General features: G+C 49.3%; 1 protein-coding gene across 2 annotated transcripts; it reads left to right on the plus strand.

Moving 5' to 3' along the window:
* The first annotated feature begins 13,541 nt into the window (after positions 1-13,541).
* Arl2 (ADP ribosylation factor like GTPase 2) lies at positions 13,542-20,105 on the plus strand. 2 transcript variants are annotated; one of them, XM_032891077.1, is made up of 5 exons: positions 13,542-13,681; positions 16,625-16,735; positions 16,825-17,065; positions 18,370-18,450; positions 19,656-20,105. In XM_032891077.1, the coding sequence occupies exons 1-5, from the start codon at positions 13,617-13,619 to the stop codon at positions 19,788-19,790; spliced, it is 633 nt and encodes a 210-aa protein (XP_032746968.1). In that variant the 5' UTR covers positions 13,542-13,616; the 3' UTR covers positions 19,791-20,105. The 2 variants fall into 2 exon arrangements, with proteins under 2 accessions (XP_032746968.1, XP_032746969.1); XM_032891078.1 differs by having other exon boundaries at positions 13,545-13,681; positions 16,825-16,987.
* Positions 20,106-20,475: the final 370 nt, after the last annotated feature.

Below are 20,475 nucleotides of genomic sequence, written 5' to 3' on the forward strand. Positions count from 1 at the left end.
GCAAAGGCTAGCAGAAGGGAACCATTTAGGCAGCTGATTGCCAGTCAGGGACTAAGGAAGCAACCCTTGGGGACATAACCCAGGAAGGAAGGACCAGTTCTTTATAACTGGGGAAACTGAGGCTCAGTAAGAGGAGGGACAGTCAAGTCAAAATGGCAAAGCCAAGGAGACTCAGGTTCTGCCCCTCTTAGTGAGTGAGTGTGTGTGTGTGTGTGTGTGTGTGTGTGTGTGTGTGTGTGTATAAATGTTCCTGTACATGCGCATATATGGAGGTCAGAGGTCAACCTCAGTGAGTCCTCTCTACCTTGCTGGGTTTATTTTTCCCCCAGACCCCCCGCTATGTGTATATGTACCATGTATGTGTGCAGTTATGGAGGCCAGAAGAGGGGTCAGATCTCCCAGAGTTGGAGGTAAAAGTGGCTACAATCCACCCAGCACGGGTATTGGGAACCAAACTCACGTGCTCTGTGGCTTCAGTAAACTCTGACCTCTGAGCCATCTCTCCAGTCTCTTTCTTCACTAGACTTCACCCATTAGGCTGAGCTAGACGACCAGTGAGCCTTTGGATAAGTGTCACCAGGTCCCATGAGGTTTTAGTTTGCTTGGGTTTTTTTGTTTTGTTTTGTTTCATTGTTGTGGGCTATGCGGATCCAACCCAAGTCCTCTCGCCTGCACTGCACAGAAAGACTCTTGGAGCATCTACTACGTGGCAGGTCCTGTCCTAGGCAACTGGAAACATCTATAAGAATAGTCCAAGCTCATCGTTCCTACAAAGGAATTTGAGGCCAGCTGGCCAACATGAAACCCTGACTTAGAAAACAAAACAGTCATGCCTGGAGTGATGCCTCGGCGGTTAAATGTAGTGGGAATCAGGCATCTCCACTGCCCACCCCAGGGACCCAGCAACAGCAAGATGAGTCCTCACTACCTGCCAAGATTCAGCATGTTCCTACGTTACTGTGAGTCCCATATCCTCACCCTGCGCATGCACTACATCTCCTCATAAAAGACCCCGTCCTCTCCGTCCCTCCATTATCACCCAGAGGCAGCCTCTGTCTACCCTTCCTCAATAAACTCCCATGAGAGATCTGTTGCATGGTCTAACGTTATGGTGTCTGTCGCTTAGATCATAACACTGATGTTGAGTGTCTCAGAAGGCTCTGCCTTTGCTTGTGCTCCCCTTCATGGGTTGAAACCCTATTCCCAGTCCACCTGCAATGGGCTCACTTCTCTCTCAGCTGATTGCTGGGCACTCCATGCAACACTGGACATTGGTAAGTCCCTCCTTTCCTGATCAACATAAACACTCCCTGGATCCAAGGGAGTGACTGCTGAGTGTCCTGCACTCCTTTGGAAAAGCGGGTATTCCCAACCACGGTCTTTAAGGCTACAGTTGACCCTCCTAGCTGACCCCCACCATTGACCTTTTGCCTTGGGTGAGGCTTCGTTTATTTTCCACATAGTCCTCCCTCTCCCTCCCCACTCTGTGGACGTCTTGGGCCTTGACTCATCCCCTCACCCGCGGGAGCTGTGTCTTTGCCAATACCTCCGAGCTCCCCACTGGGGTGTCTTTTGGAGAACCTCAGAACACTGCACCTAGTACCTGACTTAAAGGCTCCTAAATGTATATGCCTTTGCAGCCCTTAGATAACTAATCCAAATGGCCTAACCCAGCCTCAGTTCTCCCTTTGCAGGAGGTCGATGGGGCGGATGGCATGGTCAGGGTACATGTCCCCCCTTTTATTAAGTGAACTCCCTCAAATAGAAAAAATCCTGGGGTCCTAGACCTCTAACTCCTCTACTTTCATTAGAGAATTCCAACATACTACCCAAGCCTATACTCTCATCTTCCGGGACACATGTGTGATTCTAACTAATCTGCTTCCCAAGGAACACAGGCGAGTCTGGGAACAGGCTAGAGCACATGCAGATGAAGCCCACCAAACTAATGCGAGGCAGGTCCCACCAGACAGACCAGGATCCACAATGGAACTACAATACCCAGGGGGCATTCTGACTAGAGACCATTTTGCAACTTGCCTCCCTGCAGGTCTCCGTAAATCTGTCCTTAAACCTTGAGACACCCCTAGAGGTCATCCAGGACAAACCTGAAAAGCTGCCTCGATTCCTAGAAATGACTCTAAGAATTCTTCCCTCTTCCAGTACACCAATCTAAGCCCCGAAAACCCAGAGGGTAAACAGCTCCTCATAACCTATTTCATTTCCCAGAGCTTCCCTGATATAGCTCTAAGCTTAGGCACTTGGAGAGAGAACCCGTAACTCCACAGGCAGAAGTCTTGGTGCTGGCCTTTAAGGTGTACCTGGGAAAGATGAAAAAGCCTGCAGGTGAAAATACCAAACACAGGCCAAAGTGGCCAACCAGCATCAGTGATGGCCTGGGCTCTCTTGCCTCCTAAGGCCCCAGGACCTGAAGGAGTTCAGCTTCAGATGTAGTCAGGAGGGTTGACATAGAGACTTCTGGTTTCCTTAGAAAGCCAGTTATGACAAATGATGTTTTGTTTATAAGATTCACTCATGTTAAAATGATGTTTCAGGATTTGGAGACATTGTTTAAGACACTAAAATCTAAGCTGGGAACAGTGGAACACATCAGCCATCTCAACACACAGGAGACTAGAGATGGGCATTCAAGGGCCATCCTCAGCTACAGTTGGCCTGGGCTATATGAGATTGTCTCAAACAAAGACATGAAATCTCACACAGTTTTTTGGGGGGAAAGCTGATACTTTAGAGATAGATCTGTCTGCCCTGCCCCCATGACCTGGGTCTGTTCTTCCTCAGCCTCTGTCTTTCTCCCACACTTTCTGGGCACACATATGACCCCACAGCTACCACACATGCTTCCTGATCTCCCCAGCTAGTGGTTTTCAGGGAGTGCAGGCGGGTTAAGTATCAAGTCTTCAGCTGCCAGCAAAAGTTCTAAGGACAGTTTCAGGTGAGGGGAGAAATTCTTTTGTTTTGAAAAGATTGGGTTTTTTTTTTTTTTGTTTGTGTGTGTCTCTGTGAGTGTATACCATCTTGTGTAGTTGTTGTTTGTGTGTGTCTCTGTGAGTGTATACCATCTTGTGTAGGTGCCCGAGGAGACCAGAAGAGGGCATCGGATCCTTATGCCCGAGTTACTAGTAGTGAGCTGCTGGCGTGGATCCTGGGATCTGCACTTGGGTCTCCTAGAAGAGCAGGCTGTGCTCTCATTCCTCTTGCCCCCAGGAGTTTCCAATATCCTTCCAATTGATCATCTCATGTCAGGCTAGGGACACAGGAAGTGTTCTTGTCTAGCAAGTTTGAGACCCTGGGTTTAATCCCTAGCATCACAGAAAGAAAATAACAAGAACAACAGAACATTTCCTTCCAATATCATATATTGACTTTTTCCTTTTTTTTTTTTAATCACCTACTTTAATAAACATTCAACCTCCCCTCTAGTCCATCACCAGAGGTAATGGGGAAAAAAGTTATTAGGACATGGGGGAAGTGGACTGTTTAGAAATAGTTCTTTGGGGGATGAGTCCAGTCTTCATTGTCAAGATATCAGCAGTTCATCCCAGTAGCAAAGCCCGAACATGAATCAGCAGCTGCAGGCCAGCCCACTTGGCAGTCATCACACACGAACCAGCAAGGGCAGTTCAATCCAGAAGAAACCCCAAGGCTTGCCAACCAGCCCGAGTCTGTGGAAGCAGCCAGAAGCCACAAGAAGTCCTTTGGCCAGTTTCTCTCCAAGGCATTGCCACAAGCCCACAAGCAGAGCTCAGTAACACAGTGTAAGGCGAACCAATACATGTGTGTCTTTAGCCAACAATGGGAGGTGGAGAAAAGCAAACCAGTGCTTGAGCTCCCACTGTCTGTGGGGTCATATTTATATTCCTTCCGAATGTCATGTGTCCCTTCATGCGTCTGCTATAGAAAAACATCCCTTCACTTGTGTCTGCTTCAGAACATTCTTTCACATGTCTACTTTAGCAAGACATCCTTTTACCTGTGTGCCCCAGCAAAACATCATTTGACATAACTGACTTTCCAAAGAAACCAGAAGTTTCCACTTCAGAGGGTCATCAGCCTGGGCCTGCCCTAATCCCTACAGCACCTCCACCCCCACCATGTCCAAAGTGCCATCAAGAGGGACACTGGGTTCTTTTTGTTTTTCTTTTCTTTTTTTTGGAGCTGGGGACTGAACCCAGGGCCTTGTGCTTGCTAGGCAAGCGCTCTACCACTGAGCTAAATCCCCAACCCCTGGGACACTGAGTTCTTGATTGCCCCCATATCCCTCCTGGAACAGGGGCATCACTCCCAGATAATCTCCTAGGCCTGGCCAAGGACAACTGAAGGAGCCCAGGTTCCCTTGGCCCATTTTTGACAGGGAGCCCTGGGTAGTCATCACAGTGTCAGTGACCCATCCTCCTCCTGGACACCAGGAGGCCACTTACTCGGTGCTGATGGAGTTTTGGGGACCCACCTCTCCTTTTTCATTTCCCTATCGTCAGGGTAGAGGGACAGCTTTACCAACCTCACCAGACCCCACCCCTTGGTTGTAGTTTTAGGGGTGTTCCTGTCACTCATTCTTTCCTGGTGGTGCCAACCAGTCCCGTCCCCTCATTGGGAAGGGATCTCCTAGCCAAAGCTGGAGCCTCTATTTCCTTTGCTCCCCCATCCACCTGATCCCAAGCTCACTAGCAGTCCCTTCTCTCCTCCTAGCCACCCACGTACCCATACTGGTCTTGCCAATATCATTAACATTAAAACCCCACCCTGATTCTCTCTTCTGTCCTTGAGATAAGACCTTCTACCTCTATATTCAGGACCCATGGAGTACAGGTGGAAAACAGGCACTGCTGGTAAATTCTACAGTTGCTTCAACCCCAGACTCCCAGTAAACATGATTAATATCCAGAGAAAATAATATCTCAATCACTTGACCCCTGGATACAGGGGAAGTAGAAGAGGTAACAAAACACTCTTCCAACGCCGTTGCCTCATTGACATCCTGTCTCTTAAATAATACAAACCTGTCATTTCATCTCCTGCTTCAGACTCTGACCTCAGCCTACCTGCTTCTGAATGTCACCCAACCTGGCTGGCCGCCTTGGAGATTGCTGGCTGTGTGTCCCAGGAGGAACTGCGGCTTACAGCCTCTCCCATGACCCTGACAAATAACCTCACCTCGCCATTTACCAACCGCCCTGAGCCAGTGTGGCCACGGCTCCCTATCTTTTTCTTATCACTCTCTTTGGCAATGGCAAACGGTTTTATGGAATTTGTGAGACATTCTGTAGGAGCATTAAATCCCTTAGATTATAACAAGACCATAACCCTTGATACTTTGTCTCTGCCCCAGTGACCTACAGCCCATAACACCTCGATTCTCTGTGATACTCAAATCTACCATCCCCTACCTGCTAGTTATTCAGGAGTTTGCATGCTAGTATTTCTCTTCCCCAATAGGGGTGATACATGGAGAAGAGTCCCTACCGACTCCAGTAAAGGACTCAGTACCTGACTGACTTAATGAAAGGGCAGTTCAAATCATGCCCCTCTTGGCTGTCACAGGAATAACTGCGGGTGTCACCACTGGGACAGCAGGACAGACCATGTCCTTGACCTTGACCTTGTAACCTCCAGCAGGTGGCCCAAACCATACTCACTCCTCAAGGACAGATCGACTCCCTGGCTGTGATGGTAACCCAAAACTAACGGGGAATAGATCTTACAGCTGGAAAAGGTGGTCTTTGCCCCCTCCTCCAAGACAAATGCTGCTTCTATATCAACCCTTTGGGAAAAAACAAAATCCAGCAACTTCAAACAGATCTCTAGAAAGGAACAACTCAATGCTTCCAACCAAGCCCAGGTCTTTGAAAACCCCATATGGAAGTAGATATTGGCCTTCCTAGCTCCGTTCCCTCTCGTTTTTCTGCTTTTACTAGTCTCACCCTGCATTTCTCCAATGACAAATTCAAAAAAATCCATAATCAAACAATCAGTTATGGTTACATGCCTGCCAACTGCTAGCCACAGGGCCTGAGGCTCCCCCCAGACTACGAGTGCCCCCCCCATGGTGAAGAACAACAGTGCCTCAAGAATGAGGATGCCCCCAGTCAGCAGGAAGTAGCCTAAAGAGCACACCACCCTCATTCCTGCCTCACCAGCACCCCTTTCTAGTTCCTCTTCTTTTATAACAAACAAAGGGGAGGGGTGTTAGCAATCAGGCATTTCCACTGCCTGCAGGGACCTGCAACAACAGAACGAACACTTCCTCACTACCTGCCAAGATGTGGCACATTCCTACTGATGCCACTAGTCACGTGTCCTCACCCTGTGCATGGGCTACAACCCTTCGTAAAAGGCCAGTCCCTCCTCTCCCCTTATTTCCCCTCCACCCTTGCCCAGTGGCAGCCTCTGTCTACTGTCTGCCCAATAAACCTCCTACATGAGATCTGTCACATGATGTGACTTGATGACGTCCATTGCTTAGATCATAACAAAGAACATTTGCTGCCCTTCCAGAGGACCCGAGTTTAGTTCCTAGCATCCATGTTGGGCAGCTCACAACTGCCTTTAAGTCCTGTTCCAGAGGGCTCAATGCCCTCACCTGGCTTCCGCAGACTCTAGGCACACATGGCACACAGACATATATACAGTCAAAGGACCCAGACATACAAAATAAAAATAAATGAAAATCTATTTACTCTGGGCTTTTGAGACAGGGTCTCACTCTGTAGCTCTGGCCATCCTAGAACTTGCTCTATTGACCAAACTGGCCTTGAACTCACATAGATCCGCCTGCCTCTGCCTCCCTCATGCTGGGATTAGAGGCGTGTGCCATGACAGCCACCTGAGGAAAAAAAAATGTGATGGAGTCATGCTGGGTTCTAGGACGGTGACACTGTTTCTGGATGAGACTGGGTCTCCTGCCACCTACACTGGCCTCTCCACTCCAACGTGCTATGTACTTGACAATGACCTTGAGGTTTTTTTCTCTAGAAAGTTTCTCTGAATAGCCCTGTCCTGGAATTCAATCGACTTTGAACTCTTGATTCTCCTGACTGAATTTCCTAACTACTAGGATTTCAGGTTTGTTTCGCCATTCCCGACTATTTTAATTAAGACACTGACTGTGGTGCTGTAGACTTCCCCTGGGCCTTATGCCAGGCAAGCTCTAGATCACTGAACTAAAGTCCCAACCAGTGTCTGCACAGAAACATATAGTTTAAGACACTGGGCATTAGAGCAAAGAAAGAAAAGAGAGGCATTGGGTGGCAGGCAGAGGAGGGTGGTGTACTCTAGGCCCAGGTGGGATTAATGTGCAGGGAGCAGTAGACTAGGACTGATCTAAGGGGCCAAACGCACAAGTAAGAGACATACATGGACGCTCTGGAGACACAAACTGAGAAGGATGAAAGGACCCTGTAGAGCCAGCCACAGTGGGCACACCTGGAGTCCCCGCACACAGGAGGGTCCAGGATGGGTGGCCGTAAGTTCAAGGACTGCTTAGGCTACATGCAAGATTCGGTCTGGAAGAAACAGGAGCAGAGAGAGCAGCCAGCAGGAGCTGCTGCAGCTCTCCAGGTAAACAGTGGCTGTGTGGGTGGAGACCAAAGCTGCCTCTGCCTTTCAGGTTGCCAAGTCAGGCCCAGCGAGGAGGGACACCTGGAGACACATAGCTGCTCCCACTAGGTCATCAGCTGGTCTTTAGGAGTCATAAGCAACGGAGACACTGTGATAGCTTTTTCCGGGGGAGGTCCTGTTGTTGTTTGTTTCTTCTGTTGTTGGGTTTTGGATTCGAGTTCTTCTTTATTAAGACAGGGTCTATGTAGCCCTGGCTGTCCTGGAACTCCCTGTGTAGACCAGACTGCCCTAGAACTCACTGAGATCTGCCTGACTCTGACTCTCAAGTGCAGGTTACCATGTTGAAACAGGGTTTCACTCTTGAGACTAAGCTGGGCTGGGACTATGTAGCTCAAACTAGTGTCAATCCCCCTGCCTCTGCCTCCTGAGTACTAGGATTAGATATATGATATATGATACTGTCCCTCTATAGTCTTGTTCTTAAGGGAACCATGGTGACTGATGAAACAGGTGCAGAGGCTGCCAGCAACTCGAGTTTCAAGTACTTCCCAACTCCTAAGGCTCTGGGGAGGCCTGAAGCTGGCACATGCCTGCCAGTGCCTTGCCGAGGGCCAGTAATCAATCGCATCACCTGCAAATCGCGTGAGACGCTGCTTGTGCCGCCCACGAGAGGCAGCTGGGCTGAGGCCTGGAATGAAGAAGCTTGAGTGTTCAGACCTGTCTTCTGAGGTCCCTGACAGAGTCCTGTGTGGAGCACACACCCACTCGATAAGTCAGGAGCAAACCCTGGGGACAACAGGGTTTGCCCTGGAACACTGGAGACTCCTTGGGAGATGAGGTGTGGGAGTCTTCAAGCAGGCCAGGACAGAACTGGTCTGTACATAGTAACTGTCTCAATATTCAGGCTGCACATTCTACTTTCTTTGCTATTTAACTGGGCAAAACCTTTATTTGAGTATGCTGCCACCAAGTGCTGGTCGGTGCCTCTGTAATGGGCATGTGACAAGAAAAATACTAGTGTCACATATCTTACCAGAGAGAAGATCAGGCTCTCCTTCCTTTCTCTTCACCCCCTTCCTTAGTACTTATTTTGGTGCTGGCTAGGAACTCCAGCACTGTGCAAGCCTGTCCCCAGAGTTCTCCATCCAAGTACTAACCAGGCCCGACCCTGCTTAGCTTCCAAGGGTGGTATGGCTGTAGGCAGCATTATAGTTCTCAGAAGTATAAAATAGAAAATGTATCTAAAGTTACCTTTAAAATGTTTAGATATAAAAAATGAGTGCAAATACTTCAATATCCTTCTAATGCTTAATTAATGCAAATACTTCAATATATTTTTTTTTTTTTTTTTTCTCGGAGCTGGGGACCGAACCCAGGGCCTTGTGCTTGCTAGGCAAGCGCTCTACCACTGAGCTAAATCCCCAACCCCTTATTAATATATTTCTAATGCTTAATGATTAGCAATTTTCCTTTAAACCCCTGACTCCTAGTAGTTTTTGTTTCCATTCCAGATAAAGAGTTTGTTATGTTCACTACTGCCTTCAAAGGGACAGGAAGGAGGAGTGGCTCTGTGGAAGGTGACATGTGCTTTACTTATTTATAATTTTGAGAGGAGTCTCACTCTGTCTCCCTGCTTATCCTACAGTCCTGGTTCAAGCCACCTTCTAGTCTTAGCAAGCACCAGCCATAGGTTCCAGCAAAAGTCAAGCTAAGTCGTTTCCTTCCCCAAGTCAACAGAGCCCTGCACAGAGCCTCAGGAACTCAGCCGTGGGTCACGGTCCACTTAAGGGGTCCTCCTCTCTTCAAAGGCAGCTCTTCTGACAACTGTGGAGGTTTGGGTAGGTTGTTTTGTTTTGTGTCTTTGGACTAAGTCTCAATTGTCTGGTGTAGCTGTGGTGGTTTGAATACACTTAGCCCAGGCAGTGGCACCATTAGGTGGAAGTGTGTCATTGTGGGCGTGGGCTTTGAAACCCTCCTCTTAGCTGCCTGGAAGCCAGTCTTCTCTTTGTTGCCTTTGGAACAAGAAGTAGACCTCCCAGCTCCTCCAATCCCATGTCTGCCTGGATGCTGCCATGCCTCTTCCATGATGACAATGGACTAAACCTCAAAACCTGTAAGCCAGGTATCTTTTATAAGAGCTGTCTTAGTCGGGCTGGAGAGATGGCTCATCGGTTAAGAGCACTGACTGCTCTTCCAGAGGTCCTGAGTTCAATTCCCAGCAACCACATGGTGGCTCACAACCATCTCTAAAGAGATCTGATGCCCTCTTCAGGCCTGCAGTCACATATGCAGACAGAATGCTGTACATAAAATAAATAAATTAAAAAAAAAAAAAAAAAAAGAGCGGTCTTAGTCATGGTGTCTCTTCACAACAATGGAAGCCCTAAGACAGTAGCTCTTCACTCTCTCTTTTTTTTTTTTTTTTTGGAGCTGGGGACCGAACCCAGGGCCTTGCGCTTCCTAGGCAAGCGCTCTACTGCTGAGCTAAATCCCCAACCCCAGCTCTTCACTCTCTTAAGGAGCTGAGGATGAACCCTGAGTCCTGATCCTGAATCCCCTTCCAGAGTGCTGGGATTGGAGGCATACATTGCTACATTCCACTTGGCTATGAGAATTTCAACTTTAGCTGGGCAGTGGTGGTACATGCCTTACATCCTAGCGTTCGCTTGCACTCTTTTTCTCTTTCAGAAAACAAAACAAATCAACATTTTTAAAATTTATTATTATTTTGTAGTGGACTTTACCTACTCTGCGGATTCTTTTTTTTTTTTTTCACCCTTCTTTTTCCACCCTTTCAATCCCTTAACACTAGGTAGGAGATAAAAAGGGATAGGAGGGAAAGAGAGAGAAGTCAGGGGTAGGGAAGGAGGCAACGATAGACTACTTCCTGCTGATTAGGGGCAAGTCTGATCTTGCCGTCACTATATCTAATTTCTTGTTCTTGTCTCTTTGTGCACGACTACAGCAACCCACCAATAACCAACTCTCGGGTAGTTTATATACCTTCTGAAAAGTGCCCAGAATTCCAGATATCACACCCTTGCAGAAACTATTTACAGCTGGCAAAACCACGCCCTGCTAAGGCATGAGACAAATCACAGCCAGCAGCTGTGAAGCAGCCCCATAGCCCACACCTGGGATTAAAATGATACCATCTTCCCATAATAGTCTATCTTTTTTAAAGAAAAAAAAGTCTCGCTACATTTTTTTTTTGGGTGGAGGAACACACACACACACACACACACACACACACACACACACACACACACACACGCGCGCGCGCGCGCATGCGCACGAATATATGAACGCATCCACAAGCACATGTACACACATTCAAGAGCACATATATAGTCACAGTTAAATAGAATCCCAGGTCTACATAGCGTCTTCCTGGTTCTCTAGGATGTTTCCCACAGGTTACAAGAATAGCCTTTTTTCCTTTCCATGAGACAAATGGAAAGGTAGCCTAGGCTAGACCCCAATCTTGGTGGTGGTGGTTGATGTTGTTGTTATTATTATGTTCATGTGTGTACGTATACTGTATTGAATTCCTGTCCAACCCCTACAAATATCCCTCCAGCTGCTCCCAGACACCTCTTCCCAGTCTTTAAAAGATAATCAAGGTCTACTCTAGTGTAGCTCAGTTGTTAGTGTGTTTGCCTAGCATTCCCGAAGCCCTGGGTGCAATCCCCAGCACCCCATAAGCCTTAACTGGTAGTGATACACACTTGCAATCCCAGATTTGCAAGAGGATCAGGGAGTTCAAGGCCAGCATGGACTACAGGAGACCCTGTCTCACAATACAACCGCAAAGGTGGCAGGTGAGGGAGGAGGGGGGGTGGCATCGAGATGACGCATCAGTTAACCTCTCCGCATACTAGGAGATCATAACTACCATAACTTCAGTTCCAGGGGCTCCAATGCCATCTTCTGGCCTCTTGGGGCACCAGGCACTCACTTGATGCCCAGACAGATGTGCATGTAAGCAAACCTTTGTATACACAATGTATGTAAGGGTTCATGATTCACCAAAGAATGATAGCCCAGACTCAAGCAGTATGTAAACACACAGAATGTTTCATTCTGCAGAAGTCCAGCATGCTAGGGTCTCCCATTACCAAGACAGACCATCAAGTGAGCTTGTAGGCTCGATTTAAAGCACATTGGGGAATTCTGAGGTTGGCAGGTGACTTCTATGTTAATCTGTTGGGTCCACCTCTATGGACTTTTCATTATCAGGACGTGGGGGCTGGAAACTTGCTGGGGAGATCTGGAAACTGTTGCTGAGGAAGTCTGGAAACTGCTACTGACCCATTGTCCTTGCCTCAGGCCAGGTGGTGGGGCAGCTTCTGAGGCCTGGACTTGCCTGGAATTGCCCGGTTCTTGGAAACAGAAATTTAGGCCTAGTCGCCTTAACTGCCAATTTGAAACCTGTCATGGAATCAGCCTGGCTTTCTCAGTAAAAATGAAACAGTAAATTAAACAAATAACTTTTTTTTTCTTTTTTTCGGAGCTGGGGACCGAACCCAGAGCCTCGTGCTTGCTAGGCAAGTGCTCTACTGCTGAGCTAAATCCCCAACCCCAAACAACTTTTTAAAAAGTAAACCCCATTAAAAAATGGGCTGAGCATGGTGGACCAACCTATACTTGAGAAGAAAGAGTTCCAATTAATCTTGATCTACACACTGAGTTTAAGGCCAGCCTTGGCTGCCTGAGACCCTGTTACAACAAGTCAAAAAGACAAGGGGAGGACTAAAAGAAAAACTAGCTCTTTGGGCCCATGAGAAGTCTCACCAATAAAAAACACTTGCCGAGACAGTCTGATGCTCTGAGTTCACATAAAAATGTTAGAATCAGCTCCACAAAGTGGTATGTGCAGCCACACTCACGCACACACGCGCGCACACACACACACACACACGCACTAATAATAATGTTTGTTTTGAGACAGGCACTCAGTATGTGTAGTCGTTCCTGTTCTGGAACAGACATAGATGCACGCGCACACACACACACACACGCACACTCACACACACACACACACACTATATATATATATATATATCAGGCTGCCCTCAAACTCACAGAGATCCACTTGCCTCTGCTTTCCAGGTGTTGGAATTTAAGGTATGTGCCATCACGACCAGCAAAGTAAATTATTTTTTAAAAACGAACTCTTGGTCAAAGTCATTTATTAAAGATATTCTGACTGTACACCTATTACATGCCGGCGGCCAAGAGGCTAAGCACCAGGTGGGCTTCAGGTTTTTTTATCTCTTTGTTTTTTGAGACAGGGTCTCTTTACTGCCTACTAGCCATAGCTGGCCTTGAATTCAGAGATCTTCCTGTCTCTGCCTTCCTGGTGCTGGGATTGACGTCTGCACTACCATGCCTCGCCAGTTTTATCCTAACAGTTGGAATAGAGCTTCTCAACCTGACAGGGTCCTAGGCAGGGTAATCAATCCTTTGTGCGGGTCTGATTCCTGCACCGCAGGCAGGGAGCTTAGAACTCTAAATAACCCAAGGAGCCCATACTGCCCGCACATTTAGAAATGGCACCTAGGGGAGTCATCCCCCTCAACTAAACGCATGGAGTCATTTCCGACAGTCTGGACCAGGGTCCTCTGTTACTGGCAAATGGGGATAATGGAAGTCACAGATGCACGGGGTAACTGGGCCATCTTACGGGCCACGGATGATTCATCAGCTCTTTGTGAAGCTCTTTTTTTTGATTCCTGGCTCAGAACCTCTTCGCGGGTATATTCCCTACCTAAACGAGATACAGCTCGAGAAACTCAGCTTCTGGTAGGCGGAAGACTTAGGGACTTCTCCCGAGTCCACCGACCTTCAGCTTTCTGGAAGAGAAGGGTTAAGGCAGCAGACTGCAAATTCGCTGTCGCGCCGCTAGGGGGCGGCGCCCCGCACTCTTGTGGTCACGTGATGACGAAGGCGGAACCAAGCACCAGACTGGCCAATAGGAAACGGGAGCGGGGTCCCCGGACTAGAAGAAACGGCGGCCGGGAGGGGGCTACGGGATCATGGGGCTTCTGACCATTCTGAAGAAGATGAAGCAGAAAGAGCGAGAGCTGCGGCTGCTCATGCTGTATCCTCCGAGCACCAGAACGGTCGCGAGGGTAGCGGGGCCCGCCGGGTGGGCGGAGCCGGGCGCGGGGGCGCGGCCGCCGTGGGTACCCATTGCCGGTGGTGCGTCACGCACGCGGCGCTACCACTGCTCGGCGCGGGGCCGGGTCGGGCCATACCACTCTGCAGGGCGGGGGATGGCGTGCAAAAGGCAAACCGGTGGTCTCAAGAGCGGGCTTAGACGGGGGACTCCAGTATCACTGCGAGGCGCGACGCAGTGGTGATGACTCGGACGTCACACTCGCTCCGGCTGATCGGAGCATGGGCCCTGCTCCTCCCCGGCGCTGACCCCCTCCCCTTCATCCACGGGTGTAGGCCTTGGCGGTTCCCTTAGGGTCAGAATCCCAGGGTCCTGAGGACTGCCACGGGTAGGCGTGGACTGGTTGGCCACAGGTCCAACTGTCAATTAGGGCCACTGCCGACCTTTCATTGAATTAACTGGCACCTGCATCACCCGTCTTGCACTGTGCCAGGCCAATTAGGCATCTGCGATCCACGAAGTGTCAGAGGGAAAAAAGGAAAATTAATGTGCACTTAGAACTTTACTACTCGCGACTGTTTTAGACAATTCTGAGAAAGACACTCATTAGATGACCTCTGAGCACCTACTTTGTTAGGGAATACGGTCACATGGAAATAGAAAAAAACCCTTCACTTCAGGTGATAAGAGGGGAGAGAAAAGTGATAAAGCAAATAAAATGTGTAGTGTGGCCAGAGAAGAATATAGTCCACAAGTGGTCAAAGGCCATGGCAAGATAGTAACTGTTGGACAAAGACTTAAGGGAAATAGAGATATCTGGGAAAACTTAAGCAGAGGACCTGCAAGTGCCAAGGCCCTGGGGAGGATAAGACAGGCATGGTGGGAAGAAGAGGAGGAAAGGGCTGGAGTGAGGGAGAGCCCACCTGCTGGGACCCTTTAGGCAGCTGTACTATGAAAGGCCCACAGGCTGGTGACTTAGACCAGGGTGGAAGTATTATGACAGTGGTGCTTGGAGGACTTGCTGCCGGCTGGGAGGACAATATGAGGGAGATGACGCCAAGCATGAACTGGTTTCTGGCCAGAGTCATCAGAAGGACAAGGAGCCACTTGCTGAGGTGAGAGAAGCACATTCCTTGGAAGACCCCATCCCTGACTGCTTGGCTAGGTAGGTGGCAGCCACCAGCCTAGAAATGATGATGGGATGGCCCAGCTGGGGAGTGCTGAGACCCAGGCGTAGACACTCTGTGAAGTCAGATGAGGCAGACAGGGATGGGATCTGGGAGAGGACCAAGGAACGACTAGCCGTGCTGGGTGGAGCAGAAGATGGGCCACCTAGCCAGTCAGGAGGTCTTTGAGATCGGCCTGGCAAGAAGAGGCTTCGGGAAGCATCAGGAGCCAGTCTGATAATAGTAGACTTACAGAAAGCAAGAGGCTAAAGATGTTGCAGTAGTTAAAAGCCATAGAACAGGGGTTCAGTGCCCAGGACCCACTTGGTGCCTCGCAGCCTCGTGTAACAGTCCTGGGGTCCTGATGTCCTCATCTTGATTCAGTGGGCATGTAGGCAAAAACTCAAAATATTTTAAACAAACGAACAACAAAAAAAAAATGCATGGTATTGAACACCTCTAATCCCAGCGTTTGGAAGGCAGAAGCAGGTGAATCTATGGGTTTGAGTCCAGCCTGGTCTACAGAGCAAGTTCAGGCCAGCCAAGGCTACATAGACCTTTTCTCAAAAAAACTCAAACAAAATGCAGGAAAGGTCCGGCATGGTGTTCCGTGCCTGTAATCCTGGCACTCAGGAGGCAGAATCTGGAGACCTCCACAAGTTTGAGGCCAGACTGCTTTACAAGGAGTACCAGGGAAGAAACAACAGTAAAAGCACAAAGATGGTGCGGTTGAGTGTAAACACCTGTTCCCAGGCTGCACCACAGACTGACTCAGCAGATGATGGGGGAGTGGGTGGAGACGGTTCTGCCGCAGCAAGTGAGGTGGGGCAGCGGATGGTGTTGGAAGGACAGGGTAATCAGCTGGCTTTTCAAGGCGAGAGTTGGGCTGCAGAAGGTGAGAGGTACTCACTCATGCCTCTCAGAGGTGGGAGTCAGTGGGCCAGGGTCAAATGAGGAGGAAGAAGTCCTAAAGGCAGAGCCTGTCCTGTCCTTCTGAGCTCTCCATTCAGGTTTTGGCTGCCCCACATTCTCACCTGCTGTTGAGTTCACCTATTGGTTTGTTCTCTGCAGCAGAGGCTGTGGATCATTCCAGAAACAGATGGTGGTGGTTGCCACCTCTAGATGCTTGCACTTCCTTGGGCCTTCAAAAGGCCGGGCCGATCTGTTTTGGGCCTCAAGACCCCACAGAGCCTATCTGGTCCCTGAGCTGAAAGCCATCGCTGCTAGGAGTGTCCTTCACTGGTTTCAAGTACCCAGCTTTCTCTTCTGCTTTATTTAGTCTTTAATATGTTTAATACTTACTTATGCATGTGAGAACGTTGCCTGCGTGTATGTCTGTGCACCATTATGAGTGGTTGGTGTCCACAGAAGTCAACATTGGGTGCTGTGAACTAAACCCAGGTCTTCTGTGAGAGCAGCATGTGCTCTTTACTGCTGAGCCATCTCTCCAGCCCCATTATTTAGTCATTTTGCTAGTGTGTTTCATAAGGGTGGTAGCTTTGTCCACTAACAGCTGAGGGGGCCTGGCACTTAGTAGGCACTCAATATTTGGTGTGTAAATTAAGTTACTTTGAGATGGCCGACATGATAGAATTCCATTTTCATACTTCCACATTTATCTCAGGCCAATTATGGGTCAGGTGTGTGCTCAACTTGCTTCAACATGCAGTAGGGAAATACCAGTCCCTAGGAGAGTGGTAAGGTGATGACATGTCCTCCAGGAGAGCTCAGGGACATCTCCTTAGCTTGTGTACCCCAGTGGCTTGGACAATGCTGGCAAAACAACCATCCTCAAGAAGTTCAATGGAGAAGATGTGGACACCATCTCGCCAACACTGGGCTTCAACATCAAGACCCTGGAGCACCGGGGGTGAGTGGAGTCACTGAGGGCCATTGTGGGGCTAGGAGGAGGCTGGGAGGGCAGGACCAGACTGACCTCCATTGTCCCTTCCTTCCCAGATTCAAGCTGAACATCTGGGATGTGGGTGGCCAGAAGTCTCTGCGCTCCTACTGGAGGAACTACTTCGAGAGCACAGATGGCCTCATCTGGGTGGTGGACAGCGCTGACCGCCAGCGCATGCAGGACTGTCAGCGAGAGCTGCAGAGTCTACTGGTGGAGGAGGTGTGCCCTGTGCTCACTGGCAGCCAGGCCACAGCCTGCCACAAGTGCCATGGTTTACTGGGACACTCAGGGAGGGAGGGAGGGAGGGGTCCATTCACTTAGTGGGCCCTGGGCTGAGACCTGGACAGACGCACATTTTTGCTTTTACTGGTTTCCTCCCCACCTCCCTGAGTTTCAGTCCCATTGCTGCAGGGGCTTCCTCAAGGCTAGGGTGCCAGCAATGCTCAGGGGGGCAGTGAAGCTTGCACAGGAATCTAACCTTGTTGTGTGGCTTCCGGAAGACCCATAACCTGAGCCTTAACTCCCACATTCCTAAAGCAGTGATTAGGCCAATCTTGCCATTTGTTGTCTGGATCGAAAGACTTGTTATGTTGACAACAGAGTTTTACTCATCTCAGGCTGGCCCAAACTGGCTAACACTGTCCTTGAACTCCTGGTCCACCTGCCTCTACTTCCCAAATGATGTGCGTGCCACACTCCTTCATTGTTGGCTACTCATTTGTTTGGGCAGGTGTTTGGTTTTGGGTTTGTTTGTTTGTTTGGCAGCAGGGTTGGGGTAGGTGTTTGAGATCAGGTTTCCTTATGTAGTCCAGGCTGGCTCCAAACTCTTTCTCCTCCTGCCTTAGCCTCCTGAATGCCAGGCTTACAGTGAGCACCCCTTAGCCATGCTCAGGCATTACCATTACCTTCAGCTGCTAGTTTTATTTGGACACTGCCATTTCTCCCTTAATGTGCTCTGTCTGCTCTGGAACTTGGATCATGTTGCCACATTTCAGTTAGTTGAAGGCCAGGGCACTTTTGCGAGAGTAAGAGGGAGTTGCTAATGGCTGTATGGGAACCACAGGGATGCATGGGACTGTAGGCTTACACATGCCCCTGGTATGACTTCAGCCCCTTCTGGAGCATTGAAGAGGTCTAGAGAGGTCACTGTTGTCAGAGGCTGAGTCAAGGCTCAGCAGGGCTAGGCCCAGGAGAGGTTCCAAAGACTAGCACACCAAGGGGATTAAGTAGAGAGACCAACAGGGCCGTCTGCTGGAAGTAAAACACAAGGATTCTGTGAACTGGGAGGACAGGGCAGGTTGTTTTATCCCAGACCCCAGGGCAGCCCCCAGCACACCTATGCTTTCTGCACATGGCCAGAGCTACAGAGGGCTTGGGGATCATTGTAGGCAACACCCTCTTCCTGAGGCTTGGAAGAGAGAGATACCCACGTGTGGTAGCATCAGTAGCCCTGTCTACTGCCTGCCCCATGTGGGCCTCCTCCACAGCCTGGAGCTCTCTTACTGACCTGTATACTGACCACCAACCTCATGTCTTATACCAAAGGGATCAAGCTGTATGTGAAGCTTCCCCCACCCCCAACCCATCTTCTCTTTCCCCAGCGCCTGGCTGGAGCGACCCTCCTCATCTTTGCCAACAAGCAGGACCTGCCTGGAGCACTGTCCTGTAATGCTATTCAGGAGGTGAGTCAGGCCCTGGTGCTGAGTAAAGCTGAAGGGTCTTTAGGACTTTATTATTTTGATTTTACTGTTGTTTTGTTTTGTTTTTTTGAAACTGGGTTTTGGCAGCCCTAGCAAGCTTCAGACTTACTAGGAAGCAGAGGATGACCTTGAACTGCTCACTCATCCTCCTGCCCCCACCTCCGAGTACTTGGGATTACAGGTGTGCACCACCATGTCTGGTTTCTGCAGTGCTAGCGTTCGCTCCCATGGCTGTGCATGCCAGGCAGCTCTGCTGAGCTCCACCCCCAGGCCCCATCTTATTTTATTTATTTTTGATACAATTTCTATAGCCTAGGCTGTTCTAGAATACACTTTGTAGTCCAGGGTGGCCTCGAACTCAGCAGCAGTCCTCCTACCTGGAATTTCAAGCATGCACCTCCATGCCTGGCTAATAATTGGTATTAACAGCTATTATTAGCTCCTGCTGGGTGGCAAGACCTAGCCAGGTCCTGGGACTTGATGATTAATAACATGGAGTGCCCTGCGGTCTGGGAGGAGGCAGACCTGTACCTAGATCACCTCAGGATTTCAGCAGCCAGAAAGCAGGGAGTCTTCCCGTTGCTGTGGGCCGTGTGTAGGTTCACAAGTTTCATTCTTCACCCCATTGTACTACAATCCATGAGGGAGAGTCTGTCACCTTACAGAGGGTGCAGCAGACACAGGCTAGGTAGCCTGCCCGATGTCAGTCACATAGTAGGTAAACAGGCCAGGATTGTGTGTTATGCTGACCCAGCCTTGGAGCCATGGTACACCATAACCATCCCTCTAGCAGGCTCAGCATCTTGACTTTTGTTTGTTTGAGATTTGGTTCCCCCTCCCCCAGTGTACTACTGTATTATAGGAGCCCCACCACGCTGTCTCCTTTTTTTTTTTTTAAAGATTTATTTTATTTATTATATATATAAGTACACTGTAGCTGTCTTCAGATACACCAGAAGAGGGCATCGGATCTCCCAGATGGTTGTGAGCCAGATGTGGTTGCTGGGAATTGAACCATGACCTCTGGAAGAGCAGTGGTTCCACCTGAGCCATCCTTTTTTTTTTTTTTTTTTTTAAAGATTTATTTATTATATAGCTGTCAGACACACCAGAAGAGGGTATCAGATCTCATTACACATGGTTGTGAGCCACCATGTGGTGGTTCCACCTGTCCTTTCTGTCCCCAGGCCCTGGAGCTGGACTCCATCCGCAGCCACCATTGGCGCATCCAGGGCTGCAGTGCCGTCACAGGGGAGGACCTGCTGCCTGGCATCGACTGGCTCCTCGATGACATTTCCAGTCGTGTCTTTACTGCCGACTGAGCTTCTTCAGTGTCCCAGCTCACTGTCCAGGTCCCTGTCCTCATCTGACACCAGCCGGAGGGATAAGCACCAGCTGGCCAGACTAACATTCCCAACCCCACCGTGACCTGCTGCTGCTACTGCTGCCCACTGCTGTTCCCTCGGAGGAGGGCTGTCACCCATCTCCCAAAGTGGCCTGCAGCCGCCATGCCAAAAGGAAAGACTGGGCTGGGAGGGACTGCCTGCTGCTGCCAGGATCCTGGGTGTCGCCTCCTCACCTGTCCAGCAGTGAGAATAAAGTCCTCCTCACCCAGTCCCTGGCTGGGCCATTTGTGAGTCATGACTTTAATGCTCACCTGGAATGCTGAGTCCAGAGGGGACCGAGCAGAGCAGAAGGCTGATTTAGTCCTCCCTTGTCAAAGGAATGGGCAGAGCATGAAAGCTCAGGGCAGGGCTAGCTGGATCCTTCTGCAGGTGACCAAGCAGCCTTCCTCCAGGAAGAGACACTAAAAGAGGGAATCAAGGAGGAAGAGGTTTCTGAGAAGGGGTTGCCAATTCCCTAAAGGAGTACCTGCCTTCATCAGTTTTAATTACAAAAAAAAAAAAAAAAAAAAAAAAAAAACACACAAAACACAAAGGAATAAACAACAAAAAAACAAGGCTTCTCCCAGCCTCAGTCTGGACTCATGAATAGTTTAAATTCAGT

Source organism: Rattus rattus, chromosome 2 (genome assembly GCF_011064425.1).
Source record: "Rattus rattus isolate New Zealand chromosome 2, Rrattus_CSIRO_v1, whole genome shotgun sequence".
Lineage (NCBI taxonomy): Eukaryota > Metazoa > Chordata > Mammalia > Rodentia > Muridae > Rattus > Rattus rattus.

Bases quoted from the DNA above. Each gene is read 5' to 3' on its own strand.
- Arl2 (XM_032891077.1), top strand. From the start codon at position 13,617: ATGGGGCTTCTGACCATTCTGAAGAAGATGAAGCAGAAAGAGCGAGAG. The intron at 13,682-16,624 runs GTATCCTCCGAG...TGTGTACCCCAG, and splicing joins GAGCTGCGGCTGCTCATGCT to TGGCTTGGACAATGCTGGCA. The intron at 17,066-18,369 runs GGAGGGAGGGGT...CTCTTTCCCCAG, and splicing joins TGGGACACTCAGGGAGGGAG to CGCCTGGCTGGAGCGACCCT.